Here is a 14,786-nt window from a genome sequence, read left to right as displayed (position 1 = left end):
GTTAATGTTATTTTTAATTTGGTTTTGCTTCTTTTCTTTTTTGTGTTTTGTCTTTTACCCAGATCGTACTTGTAAGTTGTAATCAGTTTCTTTTACTTATTAGTTTATGCTTCTGTCTTTTTTTACGTTTAAGCTTAACACTTAACAATTTTGTCTTGTAAAAAAGTACAATCTTAGATAGCCAAATACGACAATCTAAGTAATGCTAGTTTAATACCATTCTTACAAAAGAAACAAAAATCGCGAGACCTAAACGTGTCAAACTGCAAACATTCTAAATTCGTGTGTTTTTTTTTAAGAAATTTAAAGACTTTTATTTAACTATCATGATCATTTAATTTGGTGTTAAAAAACCAAAATAAACAGATGTCAACATGAATTAGCTTAATTATCTATATCAAGATTTAAGTTTTTGCTACGAATAACAATGATCTAATGCAAAACTTTAAATATAGGATAAAATTATGCATACGCAAGCGTTATGATCAAAGTTGAACTTTTTTTATATGTGTTGATGTGAAATATGTCCAAAATTGTAACCATATGATTTGAGTCTACTGTAGATCTGTCACCTACCTCATTTGTACCAAAAAGAAAAACACGAGAACAAAAAAAATAAAAAACAAAAAAGAGAAGATTCTTACTGTTATATATTTCACAGATGAGGCCAAAATTATATAACACACGACATATGTATCCTTCTTCTTTTTTTCTGTGTCGTCACGACCTATGTATCTACGCTACCATATGTAATAATTGGTTATAAATAATATTTATATATTCTTTTGCGACCGTTTTATGTGGGAAACTGTTGTCAATTATTAATTTCATAAAAATATCTCTTTCGTCGAAGTTATGTTTCTTCTTCCTTTCAGAAAAAGAAAGTGGGCCAAAAGAATTATACATAAAAAGCTTCACGTATCAAAGTCCAAGTTCTGTAAAATACACAAGTAACTTGATCCTTATTCTTCAGTATGTCACAGTCACAACGTCGTTTCATATTTTAGTCGACCAACAACTTATTCGCCCCAGAAATGGGCCGGTTCAACGGATTAAGGCCTCACTTATGTAGAACAAATAGCCCATTGTACGCTGATACCAAACACAATCATGTATTAGACATTAATGAAATGACAAATTAACAATGTACAGTATTATGATTCTGTGAATGTTACCGACAAAATGATTTCGGGTATTGTTGGAGTATTTTAAGCTCATGTTCTTATTTTTGTCAACTTCTTCAGATACCTGTTTATTTGATTTTTGTTGTTTAATGGTCTGATTTGCGTCTAGCATCTAATTCATAACTCCATAACTAATCTAAACGACAATTATAGGAGATTAATTCTCACAAATCTATAAATACGATTCGTGATCTTTATAAAATATGTTGGGACATTACAGAGAGAAGTAAGTTGTGCGACTGTTAACTTTCTTTTGCGACTGTTAACTATATTCTATTTAAAAATTGGCTTTCGAGTGAAGAAAAAAGAAGAAGACAAGAAACGAAGAGATTTTTGAACGAAATCTCAAATTCTGATGGATGTAAAGTGTAACATACGCCCTCATCCATTAAAAACTAAGTCAAATTTTTTTCTTTTTTGGGTTCCTTTTTGGTTATTTAGTTAATTACACCATCTATCTATGATTCTATATTGAGCTAATTGATTCTTTATATACTCACGAAATTAATAATTATGTATCGGTGACAGAAAAGTTTGGAGGAGACAGCAAAATAAATAGATAAACTAATTTTTTTTATTGGATGTCCCCGAATAAACAGACCTTAATTAATCGCTTTATCAATGATCAAGTCGCAAAACGGGAGAGGCATCAGTCTATTATTTTCTTCGGATTACAGTTGAATTAAATAGATTAATCCTGAATTTTTTTTAAGTAATGATTATGAAAATAGATATTGCTTAATTAAGCCAATTCCCATATACTCGCTGTTTTCTTCTTTCGGCACCCTTTTTAAATAAATCACTCGTCCCCATTTGCTAAAATAGGAAAACACAATATTCTTGTCGGCTTTTGAAGGTTATATTTTTTTATATATACGGATTGGTATTTTCTCTCTAGTTGATTAATGATTATCAGTTAGTTATGAGGGTTTGTTATTTTCTCTCTAGTTGATTATCAATTAATTTAAATAGAACGCAGAGACAGATATGAAAGCGAACGACCAATTCAAACATATTTAGATTTAGTAGACAGAAGAATCACATATCCTTCTGAATCTTTACAATAACATGATGGACTTCGTTAGATCTTCAAATTCTTCATTAGCCTGTCAAAGAATATCAATATGTAGTATCAATAAGAGCATGTTTGATCTAATTATACAAGCATGTTGATTAGATTCCAAGCACATATTTAATTAACAACTTGGAGATATTGTTAATTAAAGGTTTCCAAACTCGAGTTTTGCTTAACAACTTGTAATATTAATAATTAAACACGATGTCGACCACCGACCATGGACAGAAGTAGAAATAACCAATTTATCTATTTATGTACATCTTATCATGATTCATGATATAATGTTATGAGCCTCAAGAATAAAGACAATTTGCATGTGCATCAAGTATAAGAAAAGATTAAAAATGTGAACAGTTCCCTTTTGTGTGCTAATTGGTGTGTTTCGCACTATCCTATATCTGAACCTGACTGTTTTATACGCAAAAAAAAATGATGCATTTACATTTAAACAAAATTCAGACTGTATAAGTTTTCTTATGATTATGCAAAATTTCGGTTTAAATTATATGCGCAAGCAATGTGTTTTTCTTTTCGTTTACGTTTATGATTTTGAAAAAGACATATATGTCTAAACACACTATTTAACATGTAAACGCAATCCCAAAATGAAACAATAAAATCTTTAATCCAACGTTCATAATCAAGTTATAGTACACGAAACATATCAATTTCTGGTCGAACGCAACATAGAGCATGCATTGAGCATGTTAAAATGAAATAAGAGATTCAGTTATATAATAAGATACCTCGTGTTGAAGTCATTGATGGCTCTTGAGTTAGATTCGAAGGTCTTGTAATTGGGCAAAGGGACACGACCAGTCTCGATGCTAATGAGATCTTCGACGAGAATGTCATAGTGACGCTTCACTTCCTCTGCAGATTTCCCTCCGACAGCGTTTGCCACATTGTGCCATCGGTCCGGTGTGTCCTTGTCGTAAACTGCCAAGGCTCTCTCGAACATCTTGTTCTGCTTAAACGTCCATGACGAGCTCGAGCTTCTAGAGTTTGACGCCATTAATGTGAAAACTTGAGATGGAGAGAGAGAAATAGAGTGGGTGATGAAATTAAAGTGCTATAAAATGATAACAAGGAAGGGTTCCTTATAAGGAGGAGAAAAGAGAGTTCCTAGATTCTGCAAGTTGGAGAGTTTTCCACTTTTTTATTTAATATTAATATTTTTTCATGTTTCATTAACCAAATTTATGTAAAAGACAGACAATTTGTGACAGATTAACGTAATCATATGGTGTAATATTCAGTGCTCTATTGTTTTGGGAGATAACTCAAGCATGTTAAAGATAGCTTACCTTGATGTTTTTAAGTGTTCAAGAATGATACTGTAAAAAATAAAGCAAAAATGACCCATTAGTAATTACTACGAAGTATTAAGTTATATATTGTAGCCGTATAATTCGTATGTTCGTCGTCTACGCATGTATATAAATTGATCAATTTTTTTTATATAAAAAAAACCAAAAATCTAATTACAATGAACAATTAGGATAATCTTAAGCGAAACTTCTGAACCGAATGAATGATCATATCGAGAACCGGTTCAAAACGTAGGGCTGAAGTTGGTAATTAATTAAGTTGAACAACTTGGCCTAATGTGCTTACAGACAGATGATTATCACAATGGTATAATATACGTGCCACTACTTATTTTCGTTTACTATATATTTCACAGTTTTCGATATCATAATTTAAGCCATTATGATACTTTGTGTGGTGATTGATCAAATTAACAAAGTATTAGTAGACATAGTGGATATCCATGGCATTATTGGAATGAAAAGGTTTTGATGTAGAGACGACTGGCCCGTCATAAAAAAATGGTAAGATATTCCAATATTTATATTCTGTAAAGTTTTATACGTAAATAGTGATAATCTATTATTAATTTGAGCATTGTTTCTTGCAATTTCTGTGGGGAAATCTAATTGATATAAGTAGCGTACATTTACCATTATAGATATCAAATATATTATTTAACATCCGTTGCATAGATATCTAGATATTATAAGATGCTTGTCGTTTGATATGATAGTTTTAGGTTATATTCTCAGCATCAATTAATAATGAGATAAGTGCGTAAATGCTTAAATCGAACAAATAAAGTCCGTGGATCATTTTTCTCTAAAAGTTATTTTCATTTACAATTTTCACAAATTCAAAATGATAGATAAATTTATTCTCCGGGACCTTGAATCTAATGGCTTTATTTATGTGTGAAGTAGTGGAAGAGACCAGTGGCGGATGACAAGCATTTTTATAAGAACCACCAAAAATTTGATGCAAAAGAATAAGGACATAACAGAGAAAATTAAAAGAGAATAATAAGGACAAATTAAAAGAGAATAATAAGGACATAAGGGATATTATCATTTCCTTTTGTGATAAAATTCTTATATCCAAATCTAATCTATTTTCTGTTCTAAATACTTCATGTCTAATGAAAACGACGAAAAAGTTGTCTAATTTCATTGGTAGTTCATTACATTACATAGTTCATTCGGTCGAAGTCTTTTACAAGGAGAATATTGGTATTTTGTAGATTCGAGTCACATTTAAAACAAAATGCAAAAACACTAGTATTTGATTAGGAGAAAGAAATGCGAATGTTCTTGGTTTATCAGAAACACTATTTGGATTCATGGTCTATGTGAAATACAAGACATATTAGGGGTCTAAATAACTATGATGAATTAGTGGAATAAATATAAAATGGAATGAAGAAGAAAATTGACCAACAAAAGAAAAAGAATGAAGATGAATTGAATGAACATGATATAAAAAATAATTTTGGTCCATTCATTTTTCTTAAATATAGTCAAGATTTTTTTTAAAAAAAATTGTTCATAATTCAGTTTTCTTAGAGAAGTAGTGAATTTTTGTTTTCTTTTTTTTTATATATATATATAAAAGAACATTTGACTACACCTAAAATTAAAACATAACTGGCTTCAAGGCTTGGATCGTTTTGGTATACGCTCAAGTTTTGTTTTCCCCCAGTAATATTGATTATACGAACACATTTACAGCATCACCAATGTGGACCAACAAATGTTTACTATCGAAAAAAACAAAATTCTTATTACAAGCTTTGCGGACATAAAGTCGGCTTTAACATTACTACAACGAGATTTAGAAGCAATGGTAAAGAGATTGTTCGTCCTCTCAAAACCCGTCAGCTCAAGAGCAAAAGCCGATCAGTCCTCCGGATGCGGATGCGTAACGATAAGTCGATAAGAACTAGATCTATTGAATCCGGCTGTCACAAAATAGACATAATTAAAAACAATTCATTGCCTAAAATTTTGGCAAACATTACGGAGTTTGTAGCTTTAAAATTCCCTTTTTTTTCCAACGCTTTGAAGATGCAAATATACAGAGGAATAAATCCCAAACTTATATTCTATTTTTGCCCCCATGTCTGATATTTTCTGCTAGGCTTAGGGTTTTGATGGGGTTTTTATTTGACCAGTCGTCTCTGTTAAAGCTTAAGAACCTTAACCTAGTTACCGTTTATCATAATTATCTTCAAATTGGCCCAACATTTCGCAACGACAGAATCGATTTATTACTTGAAGTCTTGAACAATTATTTTTTAAAGAGTTTTGACAAAGATTAATTAATATGTTAATATTTCTTATCCATTAATTAAACTGTAGCGTTGTTCTGCAATTGCATGTTCATTGTTTTAAAACAACTGCTTTAAGAAGACTCTGTTCTTATAAAAATAAATCAAAGTTGTATTCACATTTCAAGTTTTCCGGTTGTTCTTTGCTTCTTGGTAAAGCTCTCCGTTAACCTAAGGAGCAAAAGCATCAATTAAACAGAGATTCGAAAGATAACTTCACTGGAGAAAACGACCACTTTTCTTTTCCCTGCCTCAAAAGTTATCTTTTCCTCTTCACACATATACATACAAACTTACACAATCAATTAAGACGATGAACCAAACATTATCTTTACTGTTTACCATTTACCCATTTTGACATCCCTTTGGCCCATATCATCATGCCTCCTTTCCGTTTTAACATTCCTTTCTTCTCCTACGGCTCTCCTTCTCGTCTCTCTTCAAGGGCTTCTTCACCGTCACCACCACCTACGCCTCCTCCGTCACGCCCTCCTTTTCGTCCTGCAGGCATCGCTAAGCCGTCAAAGCCAGCCACGTCGTCAGAAACCAAGTCCAAGACGCCTTCGTCACTTCCTAGGGCTAGAAGCAATGTTGCGGCCATTGCAGCTTCTTCGTCTGCGCCAACTCGGCTGGCGAAACAGAGTAACCAATCTGGTTCTCCTGTAAAGGAGTCTCTGAGGGCTGAGGAGAAAAAGGAGGCGATGAAAGATAAGCCATCGAGAGTAAGTGAAAAAGAAAGTGGCGAGAATATCCATCCGGTAACAGAGAAACCTCTGACTGCTCGTTCAAAACAAAAAGAAGCAGAAGAAGAAGCTCAGAAACAGAGGAAAATTACTGAGGTAGATAAACTTGCGGTGGTAGAAAGGAATTCAAAAACAGCTCAGGAACAACAGAAGCAACAAGAAATAGAGAAACTTGCGGTGGAAGAAAATAAGAAAGTTCTTGGCAAGGACATGGAAGAGAATTTAAAAACAGCTAGAGAACAGCATAAGAGAAAAGAATCCGAGAAACTTGCGGCGGAAGAAAGAAATAGAGCTCTTCAGACAGTGCGTAATGAAGATGCAACGCGAAGCAAAACCACACGACATATTGCCGCAGCATCAGACTCATCGAGAGGGCCGAGAGATCTGCCGGAGAGAAGGACGCAGAACAGAACAGATTTTCACAACGATGACAACCGTCAGAGAACCAAAGACATGTCGACGGGTAATCATGAGTTTCCGAGAGATGGGAACAGAGAGAGGTCATCTTCAATGAGCAGACGGATCAAAGAAGACATCAGAGATGGAATAAGTAAGCTTACTTGGGGAAAAAGCAACGGCGATGAGAAATCGGTGAGCGTCTTTACTCTTACTGGCGAAAACAGAGGAGCAACAATGGCAATACATTCTGAAAAAGACAAGAAAGATGGAGAGGTTCATATTCACCGTGGATACAGAAGTAACCCGGAGGAGAGTCCTAACACCACATCCACGGACACCGAAGGAGGAAGAAGACCCTTCGACGGCAAAAACGAAGACGAAGAAGCGAAGCTTAGGGCATACGTAAACGGTAATACTCAGGCGATCAACAATTCGATTGTGTGCGATAGTTCAGTGCAAGAGAACGATCCAGGAATTCATATGAGTTTGAAATTTGAAGAATCGAAGAAGAAGAAGAAGGATGAAACTATTAGTCCACCAGAGAATAAATCGGAGGCTGTGAGTGTGACGGCGAAGGAGACGGAGAAGTTGAAGCATGAGCCGAGGGTGAGAAGGAGATGCTTGAGAGGGTTACTTGCAGAGACGAGTGAGTCGGAGCCGGAGAATCCCTTGAAGCCCCGGAGACATGGTTGCAGGTTTACCTGTAAAGACAAAGATAAAGACAACACTTGATTATGTGAAAACTATGTCAATGCTCGATTTGATCAGTTTCTCCTTTCTGTTGATCCTTCATGTACTATTCTACAAATGTTGGTGTTTGTTCAGTGCGCATCACAGAATGTTTTTAAAATATATTTTAATCTTATTAGGTGGTTTCTTACTTAAATAGTTAAATGCCTCTTATTTATTGATTTCTTACTTTTAAGAAACTTCTGTCATCTAGAAGCTTTGACCACCAAAATTATGGAATTTTCTCGCAATGCTTTTTGAATTTTGGTAATTTCTATTATTTAACTAGTTTTATCGAAAAGGATGATTGAATTAAGCGAAATACTGCATATAGAATGAAAATTCAATCGTAATGCTCTTTTTTTTCTTTTCTGAATTGGTGTTCTAGAAAAGAGTAACTTCAATTTGCTAAAAAAAAAAATTATCAAAAAGGGATAATTGAATAAGAAGCTAAATACTGTATGTACAAAAATTAGAAAAGAAGATCAACAACGCACGGCGTGACGTTTGATTCGGACCAGAAACTTTAACAGTAAAAATTAAAAAAACACTAAAACATGACTCATCAGACAAAGGATATTTCCGTAATTTCATCTTCGAGCTCAAGCGCAGCGTCCTATATATAAATTATATACATCTGCCGGCCTAGAAAGGGAGTAATATAATTCAAAAACTCTTTACCAAAACAAGACAGCACAACACAAAATCCAAATCGGAAGATAAAAGACAAAAATGGCGACGGAGAAAAGCAAGATTCTGGTGATCGGAGGAACTGGTTACATCGGAAAGTTCATCATCGAAGGCAGCGCCAAATCCGGCCATGAAACATTCGCTCTTGTCCGAGAAGCCTCCCTCTCCGATCCCGTCAAGGCCAAAACTGTCCAGAATTTCAAAGATCTCGGTGTCACAATACTCTACGTACGCGATTCTTCTCTCTCTATATATGTGTATTTCTCTATGAAATTAGCAGATTTTTGATATATATGATCAAAATTTTTCACAGGGAGATTTAAGTGATAAAGAGAGCTTAGTGAAGGCGATTCAACAAGTTGATGTCGTGATCTCCACCGTTGGTCTCTCTCAACTTCTCAATCAGATTAACATCATTTCTGCTATTAAAGAATCTGGCAAGCATGTCAAGGTTCTGTCTTATTTCGTCCAATACTTAAGAAAACAGTTTTTTTTTTTTTTTTTTGTGGGTTTACTTGAAAGTTGTTTGATTTCGACTTGTAGAGATTCTTACCTTCTGAGTTTGGCAACGACGTGGATCGAACATTGGCTATTGGAGCAGCAAAGTCAGAGTTCGAAATGAAGGCTGAGATCCGCCGTGCCGTTGAAGCCGAAGGTGTACCGTACACATACGTGACCAGCAATTGCTTTGATGGCTATTTCTTAGCTACACTTGCTCAATGTGAAACGAGACTTACTTCTCCTCCTAGAGATAAAGTCATCATCTATGGCGATGGCAACGCCAAAGGTACTTATTAAAGAATGCAAATAACTGATCTTTTAACATATTAAATCCTCTGATTGGAAAGAGAAAAACGATATTTTTTTCTGATTTGGTGAAATTAATGCAGCGGTTCTAAACAAAGAAGAAGACATTGTTGCATACATTATGAGGGCCGTTGATGACCCGAGGACTCTCAACAAGACTATCTACATCAACCCTCCAAAGAACATTGTTTCGCAGAACGACATTGTTGCCTTGTGGGAGAGCAAGATTGGTAAAACTCTGGAGAAGACTTACGTTTCAGAGGAGGAACTTCTGAAGAAAATCGCAGGTGAGAGAGCTACTACTTTCACACTCTTTTATACAATGCATGATAACTCTTATGGACAATCAAGATCATGTGTTGACTAATACTTGAAATGGTGCAGAGTCTCCGCATCCACTCGATCTTCTGTTGGCATTGAATCATGCTATCTTTGTGAAGGGAGATCAAACCTGGTTTACAATAGAGCCTTCCTTTGGAGTGGAAGCTTCTCAGCTTTATCCTGATGTCAAGTACACTAGCGTCGATGAGTATCTCAACCAGTTTGTCTGAGAAAAGATAGTAAAAGTCTCCTTGCATTGTAGCAAGAGTTTACTGTAATGAGAGAGATTGATGACCCTTGGTCTGTAATACCAAATCCAATAAGACATAAATATTACTTAAAAGGCTAAGATGGTTTTATTATTGCTAGGAGATAACCAAAGTATTCACAAAAACAAGAACAGGCGAGTATTTGCGCATTTCATTATTTGGCGAATAATAATAGTACTTCTAAGCAACATAAGCATTGGATCCACATCACTTATTCACCTTAGATGCCCAACCCGCGACTACAAACTCTTTCTTAGCCTTGGTTTTCTCGAACGACTCTCTATTGAACAAAGCCTTGGCGTAGTTACGAACACTGGTCAAGCTCTCAGGGGCAGACCAGTTCTTGTAATGACCAAGAGCAACCATCAGATGGTAAAGCTTTGGTGCTAAACTGAGATCCACTGCAGTAACACTTTCTCCAGCTACGAACGGACCAGGATGTGTCTTGAGGTGATTCTCCAGCGCTTCCAACGCATCAACCAGAGCCTTCTCGGATCCGTCGTTGGCGTCTTTGCTCGTCAAGAAAGTCACAAAAGCACCAAAGATTTTGGATCCCACAGAAGAAAATTCAGGAGGAGTCTTGAGAGAAGGCTCTGGATATTTCTCCTCAAGAAGTCCGACGATGACGTCAGAATCAGCAACCCATTTGCCGTCAAGCTTCACCACCGGAACTTTACCTTCCGGGCTAATGTCTAGGAACCTATAAAACACAAAAAGTCATCTAATTTACAGCCCACAAATTTACACAGGATACAGAAGCTTGTGCCCATAAATCAATAGAAAAAGTCTTAATTTCTTTGATTAAAAAAAGATCAACTTTCGGTTTTGGGATCAGTCGATATGCTAATCAAACTCGTCGATCAAAATTCACTGGGTTCGCAAAAGCTTACCATTGGGGTTTGTCGGAGACGCTAATCAGATGGGTCTTGTAGGGAAGCTTCTTCTCCTCGAGGGTCAGAAGAACCCGTTGGCTGAACGGGCCTGGAAAAGTTAAGATTTCATCGGATCAATTCACACGCCATTTCGATCACATTCTCAAAACCCTAATTTGTGAAATCAAAGCTTGATGCAAACAAAATAACACACAAAACAAAGATCGATGATCGGAGAGAGAGGGAGAAAGACATACAGTCGCCGAGAACATCAGGAGCACCGACGGCAACCTTGACGCAGATATCGAGAGCCATTGATCTTCGGATTTCCAGAAAAGTTTCGCACTGAATCAAAATAATCAAAGAAAAGATTCTCTGTTCGTGAATTTGTAACGCAAATATGGAATTATATCTTTCAAAACTTATGACTGATCTAATAATAATTCTTAGAAAAAAAATGTGACGTCACTAGTGAAGTGTTATTAAAAAAAATGTCACTAGTGAAAAGTTTCAAGAGTCTAGAACCTTCCCTAAATTGGTTGCACATTTACAGTTAAACAAGTAAAAGCATTTTTAGGATTCACATTTTAAATTGATAGGCCCATTAAAGCCCAGTAGAGTTTCTAATGGACTTTGCGAGTTTTTTCGCTTGGCTTTGTGTTTAGTTAACGTTCCGGTCTAAAGACCGCCACCGTCTCGTCTCCTCCTCCGTCACGCCACGGTGTTTCTTCCGCACAGCTTCGTCGAATTCGGAGTCCTCTCATTCTGTTTCCATATTGGTTTCTCCAAAAATGAGCGCGACGCAGGGACCACACTCGCTCGCCTTCAGGGTGATGCGACTGTGCAAACCGTCTTTCCACGTCGATCCTCCCCTCCGTATTGACCCTTTCGATCTTCTCGCCGGCGAGGATTTCTCCGACGATCCCACATCCGCCTCCTTGTTCCGACGCCACGTGTCTTCTGCCGACGCCGTCGACTCCGATCTCAGTTACCGCAACAGATTCCTCATTAACCATCCTACCGATCCCATCGGTCTCTCTGGTCTTCTCCTTCTTCCTCAGTCCTTCGGGTTCTCCCTCTCTCTCTATCTCTGTCATTTCTACTTTCCCGATTGATTACAGTCGATATCAGCAGTTTGATTCGGATTTGTTGCCCAGAGCGATCTATCTCGGAGAAACATTCTGTAGCTACATTAGCGTCAATAATAGTTCCAGTTCCGAAGTTCGTGATGTTACAATCAAGGTTCGTTACCTGCATTTCTATGATGGATTTTTCTATTTGTACATGTATTTCACCTGCTTCGTGTTGGACCATGGACCTTGGATTGCAAATGAGAAAACCAAAGGGATGATCATATCTTGTTGTAGGCAGAAATTCAGACGGAGAGGCAGAGGATTCTACTTCTGGATACATCCAAGTCACCTGTTGAATCGATACGGACAGGGGGACGCTACGACTTCATTGTGGAACATGATGTTAAAGAGCTTGGAGCTCACACGTGGGTTTACCTTTTCACTTTCTTATGTATCTCTTGGTTCATTTCCAATTGCTCCTTGGCCATGACCGCAAATTTCTCTGTTTAGGTTGGTTTGCTCTGCATTGTACAATGATGCTGATGGCGAGCGCAAATATCTTCCCCAGTTTTTCAAGTTTGTCGTCGCAAACCCACTCTCAGTGAGGACCAAGGTGACATACATATCAACATTTTGTTGTTTCCCACTTGTTTTAATCCTATTTCAAGGCTTGTCTAATTGTTGTGCCTTCTTATATGCAGGTTCGAGTTGTAAAGGTAGGCTCGAGAATGTTCATCCTGTGACTGCTTCCCTCAAGCTTCAGTTAATCTTAATGTATCTATTTGATTGTATTGGTTGTACAGTATAGATACGAACTCATGTGTTGTTCTTTTACACCAGGAGACTACGTTTCTAGAGGCTTGCATTGAGAACCATACGAAAGCAAACCTCTTTATGGACCAAGTTGATTTTGAACCTGCCAAGCAATGGAGTGCTGTGAGATTACAAAATGAAGACCACCATTCCACTGAAGTTACCCCAACCAGGTCTGTCAGATTCTCACAGAATCGTTATCATGGTTACTTATTACTCTAACAAATTGTCCTACTTTGCTCTGCGTGTCAGTGATATTGATGGACTGATACCTAATCCGCCTGTTATAATCCGATCTGGTGGAGGTATCCACAATTATCTCTATAAGTTAATCCCATCTGCAGATGTTTATGGGCAAACAAAACTCCAGGGAAGTAATATCCTGGGCAAATTTCAAATTACATGGCGCACGAATTTAGGAGAACCTGGTCGCTTACAAACACAACAAATTCTTGGCGCTGTAAGTTCTTTATCTTTACTATGTGAAAACAATGCATGAAATGTATTGGTTGCTAGCTGCTCTAAGTCTGAATGTGTTCCTCGGGGATTTGATATATTGTGGTTTTTTCTTGACACCGATGCACGTGAAATCATTTGCTTAATCCCAAAATTTTCATCTTTGTGGGAACAAATTAATGCATGACCACTCTTATCTTGGCAAGTGAGAACTTCTATACAATCATGTAAACGCACATTAATCAAATTCTATGTATGTCCTTGTACGCATCATCTGCATGCTCATGTTTCAGCTTCTTTCATCATCCAACAAACTTCCTTCATCGCAACCCCTTTTTCCTTTTCAGCCAGTCAGCCGCAAAGAGATTAATGTGCGAGTTGTTGAGGTTCCAACTGCTATACACTTAAATAAACCCTTCTCGGTAATACAACTGTTCCTTTCTCTAAGGTTTGTAATACCCAAAAGATTTGATTGAAAATATATTGGTTTTAGACTGAGCGTATAATGTTTTCCTTAGGCATACTTGAATCTTACAAACCAAACTGATAGGCCATTGGGACCCTTCGAGGTTTCACTGTCACAAGGTGAATCACAAATGGAGAAGCCGGTGGCCATTAACGGTCTTCAGAAACTGGTATAATTTCTAAAAATTAGATTTTTCCTATTGTGCCTGTTTATTGAATGCTTTTAGAAACTTCTGTAGTAGAAGGTCACTGTAAATCCATAGTTAGTGCTTTTGATCACGCACAACCATGTACGGTGGTAGAAGTCTGAATCACATTCACATATTGGCTGTGCAATGGGTGTGGAACCAAAACTTAACATGACTAGTTGAACTTAAGTGTTTTTGCTTCACCATTACATATATTTCTTTCTTTTTTTGTGGTTCGAGTAACTCACACCATTGAAACTCTTGCAGATGTTACCTGGGATTGAGGCATTTGGCTCTAATGATTTCCAATTGGTATGACAAAGTGACAACCTCCAAAATGATCTCAATTGGTATGACAAACTAACCCTGAATCTATGTTTATAGAATCTTATCGCCTCCAAACTCGGAGTCCAAAAAATCGCTGGGATCACAACCTTTGACACAAGAGAGAAGAAAACCTACGAACTTGTTGCAGAGATGGAGGTCAGTGTACCATCTTTTTCTCTCTCTCTCTTTAAGATCAACGACGCTTCAAATTAAAACGCATTGTAGTTGATTCAACATAATTTGATATTAATGTTGTTGGCATTTGTACTGCAGATATTTGTAGAGTCGGGCTAATCTTTTAGACAGCTACCGAGTGATGTTCTTCCTCCACAGGTCTTTTTTTTTTCGTTCAGGTTTTTCTTGATTAGTTGAAAAAAGATGTTATATATGATTTTGCGAACCATTTATTTTAACTCTTTGATTCAAAACTGTGTGTTGTCTGTAATTTGTAAAGCATGTTTTTTTTAATAAATAATTATCGAAGTCTTTACTTTAACAATATTGTCTGCTATGAAAATTATTTTACGTTCACCAACGTGTGTGTATACTATATAGAAAGACACACAAATATAAATCTCTTTTTTTTTTAGTTGGTTTTAAATATTTATTTGGGTTGTGTAATATTTATCCAGCTTTCTCCACATTAACTATATATGGACTCGTACGTCGGGTTTATTATTCATATCACAAATCCCATTAGTTGGTTTGACTAAAGTCTAAAATAGGATTACT

General features: G+C 36.4%; 5 protein-coding genes across 5 annotated transcripts; 3 read left to right on the top strand and 2 right to left on the bottom strand.

Moving 5' to 3' along the window:
• Positions 1-2,139: 2,139 nt before the first annotated feature.
• On the bottom strand, positions 2,140-3,332 carry LOC18008587 (protein RADIALIS-like 6). The gene is made up of 2 exons (XM_006390266.2): positions 3,009-3,332; positions 2,140-2,290 (listed from the first exon to the last, which is right to left on the bottom strand). Exons 1-2 carry the CDS (start codon positions 3,275-3,277, stop codon positions 2,266-2,268), a joined length of 294 nt encoding a protein of 97 aa, XP_006390328.1. The 5' UTR covers positions 3,278-3,332; the 3' UTR covers positions 2,140-2,265.
• Positions 3,333-6,246: 2,914 nt separating this feature from the next.
• On the top strand, positions 6,247-7,868 carry LOC18008312 (caldesmon). Its single transcript, XM_006390265.2, has one exon. The coding sequence runs from the start codon at positions 6,283-6,285 to the stop codon at positions 7,774-7,776; it is 1,494 nt and encodes a 497-aa protein (XP_006390327.1). The 5' UTR covers positions 6,247-6,282; the 3' UTR covers positions 7,777-7,868.
• A 555-nt stretch (positions 7,869-8,423) lies between these two features.
• On the top strand, positions 8,424-9,950 carry LOC18008481 (isoflavone reductase homolog P3). The gene is made up of 5 exons (XM_006390264.2): positions 8,424-8,691; positions 8,777-8,914; positions 9,007-9,250; positions 9,354-9,557; positions 9,655-9,950. Exons 1-5 carry the CDS (start codon positions 8,506-8,508, stop codon positions 9,819-9,821), a joined length of 939 nt encoding a protein of 312 aa, XP_006390326.1. The 5' UTR covers positions 8,424-8,505; the 3' UTR covers positions 9,822-9,950.
• Positions 9,907-11,259, bottom strand: LOC18008577 (glutathione S-transferase DHAR2). Its single transcript, XM_006390263.2, has 3 exons — positions 10,990-11,259; positions 10,751-10,841; positions 9,907-10,560 (listed from the first exon to the last, which is right to left on the bottom strand). The coding sequence occupies exons 1-3, from the start codon at positions 11,045-11,047 to the stop codon at positions 10,068-10,070; spliced, it is 642 nt and encodes a 213-aa protein (XP_006390325.1). The 5' UTR covers positions 11,048-11,259; the 3' UTR covers positions 9,907-10,067.
• A 132-nt stretch (positions 11,260-11,391) lies between these two features.
• Positions 11,392-14,550, top strand: LOC18008554 (trafficking protein particle complex subunit 13). The gene is made up of 12 exons (XM_006390262.2): positions 11,392-11,801; positions 11,890-11,974; positions 12,100-12,230; positions 12,316-12,418; positions 12,507-12,521; positions 12,646-12,791; positions 12,871-13,078; positions 13,422-13,496; positions 13,593-13,709; positions 13,995-14,039; positions 14,112-14,210; positions 14,328-14,550. Exons 1-12 carry the CDS (start codon positions 11,524-11,526, stop codon positions 14,346-14,348), a joined length of 1,323 nt encoding a protein of 440 aa, XP_006390324.1. The 5' UTR covers positions 11,392-11,523; the 3' UTR covers positions 14,349-14,550.
• Positions 14,551-14,786: the final 236 nt, after the last annotated feature.

This window comes from Eutrema salsugineum, unplaced genomic scaffold, assembly GCF_000478725.1.
Source record: "Eutrema salsugineum unplaced genomic scaffold, Eutsalg1_0 scaffold_9, whole genome shotgun sequence".
In the NCBI taxonomy this organism is placed as follows: Eukaryota; Viridiplantae; Streptophyta; class Magnoliopsida; order Brassicales; family Brassicaceae; genus Eutrema; species Eutrema salsugineum.
This window is presented reverse-complemented; position numbering and strand designations above follow the sequence as displayed.

Excerpts from the sequence above, each read along its gene's own strand:
- LOC18008554 (XM_006390262.2), top strand. The coding sequence starts at position 11,524 with ATGAGCGCGACGCAGGGACCACACTCGCTCGCCTTCAGGGTGATGCGA. Across the intron at positions 14,040-14,111 it reads GCTCTAATGATTTCCAATTG|AATCTTATCGCCTCCAAACT; the intron begins GTATGACAAAGT and ends CTATGTTTATAG. Across the intron at positions 14,211-14,327 it reads AACTTGTTGCAGAGATGGAG|ATATTTGTAGAGTCGGGCTA; the intron begins GTCAGTGTACCA and ends TTTGTACTGCAG.
- LOC18008312 (XM_006390265.2), top strand. The coding sequence starts at position 6,283 with ATGCCTCCTTTCCGTTTTAACATTCCTTTCTTCTCCTACGGCTCTCCT.
- LOC18008577 (XM_006390263.2), bottom strand. The coding sequence starts at position 11,047 with ATGGCTCTCGATATCTGCGTCAAGGTTGCCGTCGGTGCTCCTGATGTT. Across the intron at positions 10,842-10,989 it reads TCCTGATGTTCTCGGCGACT|GCCCGTTCAGCCAACGGGTT; the intron begins GTATGTCTTTCT and ends TAACTTTTCCAG. Across the intron at positions 10,561-10,750 it reads GTCTCCGACAAACCCCAATG|GTTCCTAGACATTAGCCCGG; the intron begins GTAAGCTTTTGC and ends TGTGTTTTATAG.
- LOC18008587 (XM_006390266.2), bottom strand. The coding sequence starts at position 3,277 with ATGGCGTCAAACTCTAGAAGCTCGAGCTCGTCATGGACGTTTAAGCAG. Across the intron at positions 2,291-3,008 it reads ATCAATGACTTCAACACGAG|GCTAATGAAGAATTTGAAGA; the intron begins GTATCTTATTAT and ends ATTCTTTGACAG.
- LOC18008481 (XM_006390264.2), top strand. The coding sequence starts at position 8,506 with ATGGCGACGGAGAAAAGCAAGATTCTGGTGATCGGAGGAACTGGTTAC. Across the intron at positions 8,692-8,776 it reads TCGGTGTCACAATACTCTAC|GGAGATTTAAGTGATAAAGA; the intron begins GTACGCGATTCT and ends AATTTTTCACAG. Across the intron at positions 9,558-9,654 it reads ACTTCTGAAGAAAATCGCAG|AGTCTCCGCATCCACTCGAT; the intron begins GTGAGAGAGCTA and ends GAAATGGTGCAG.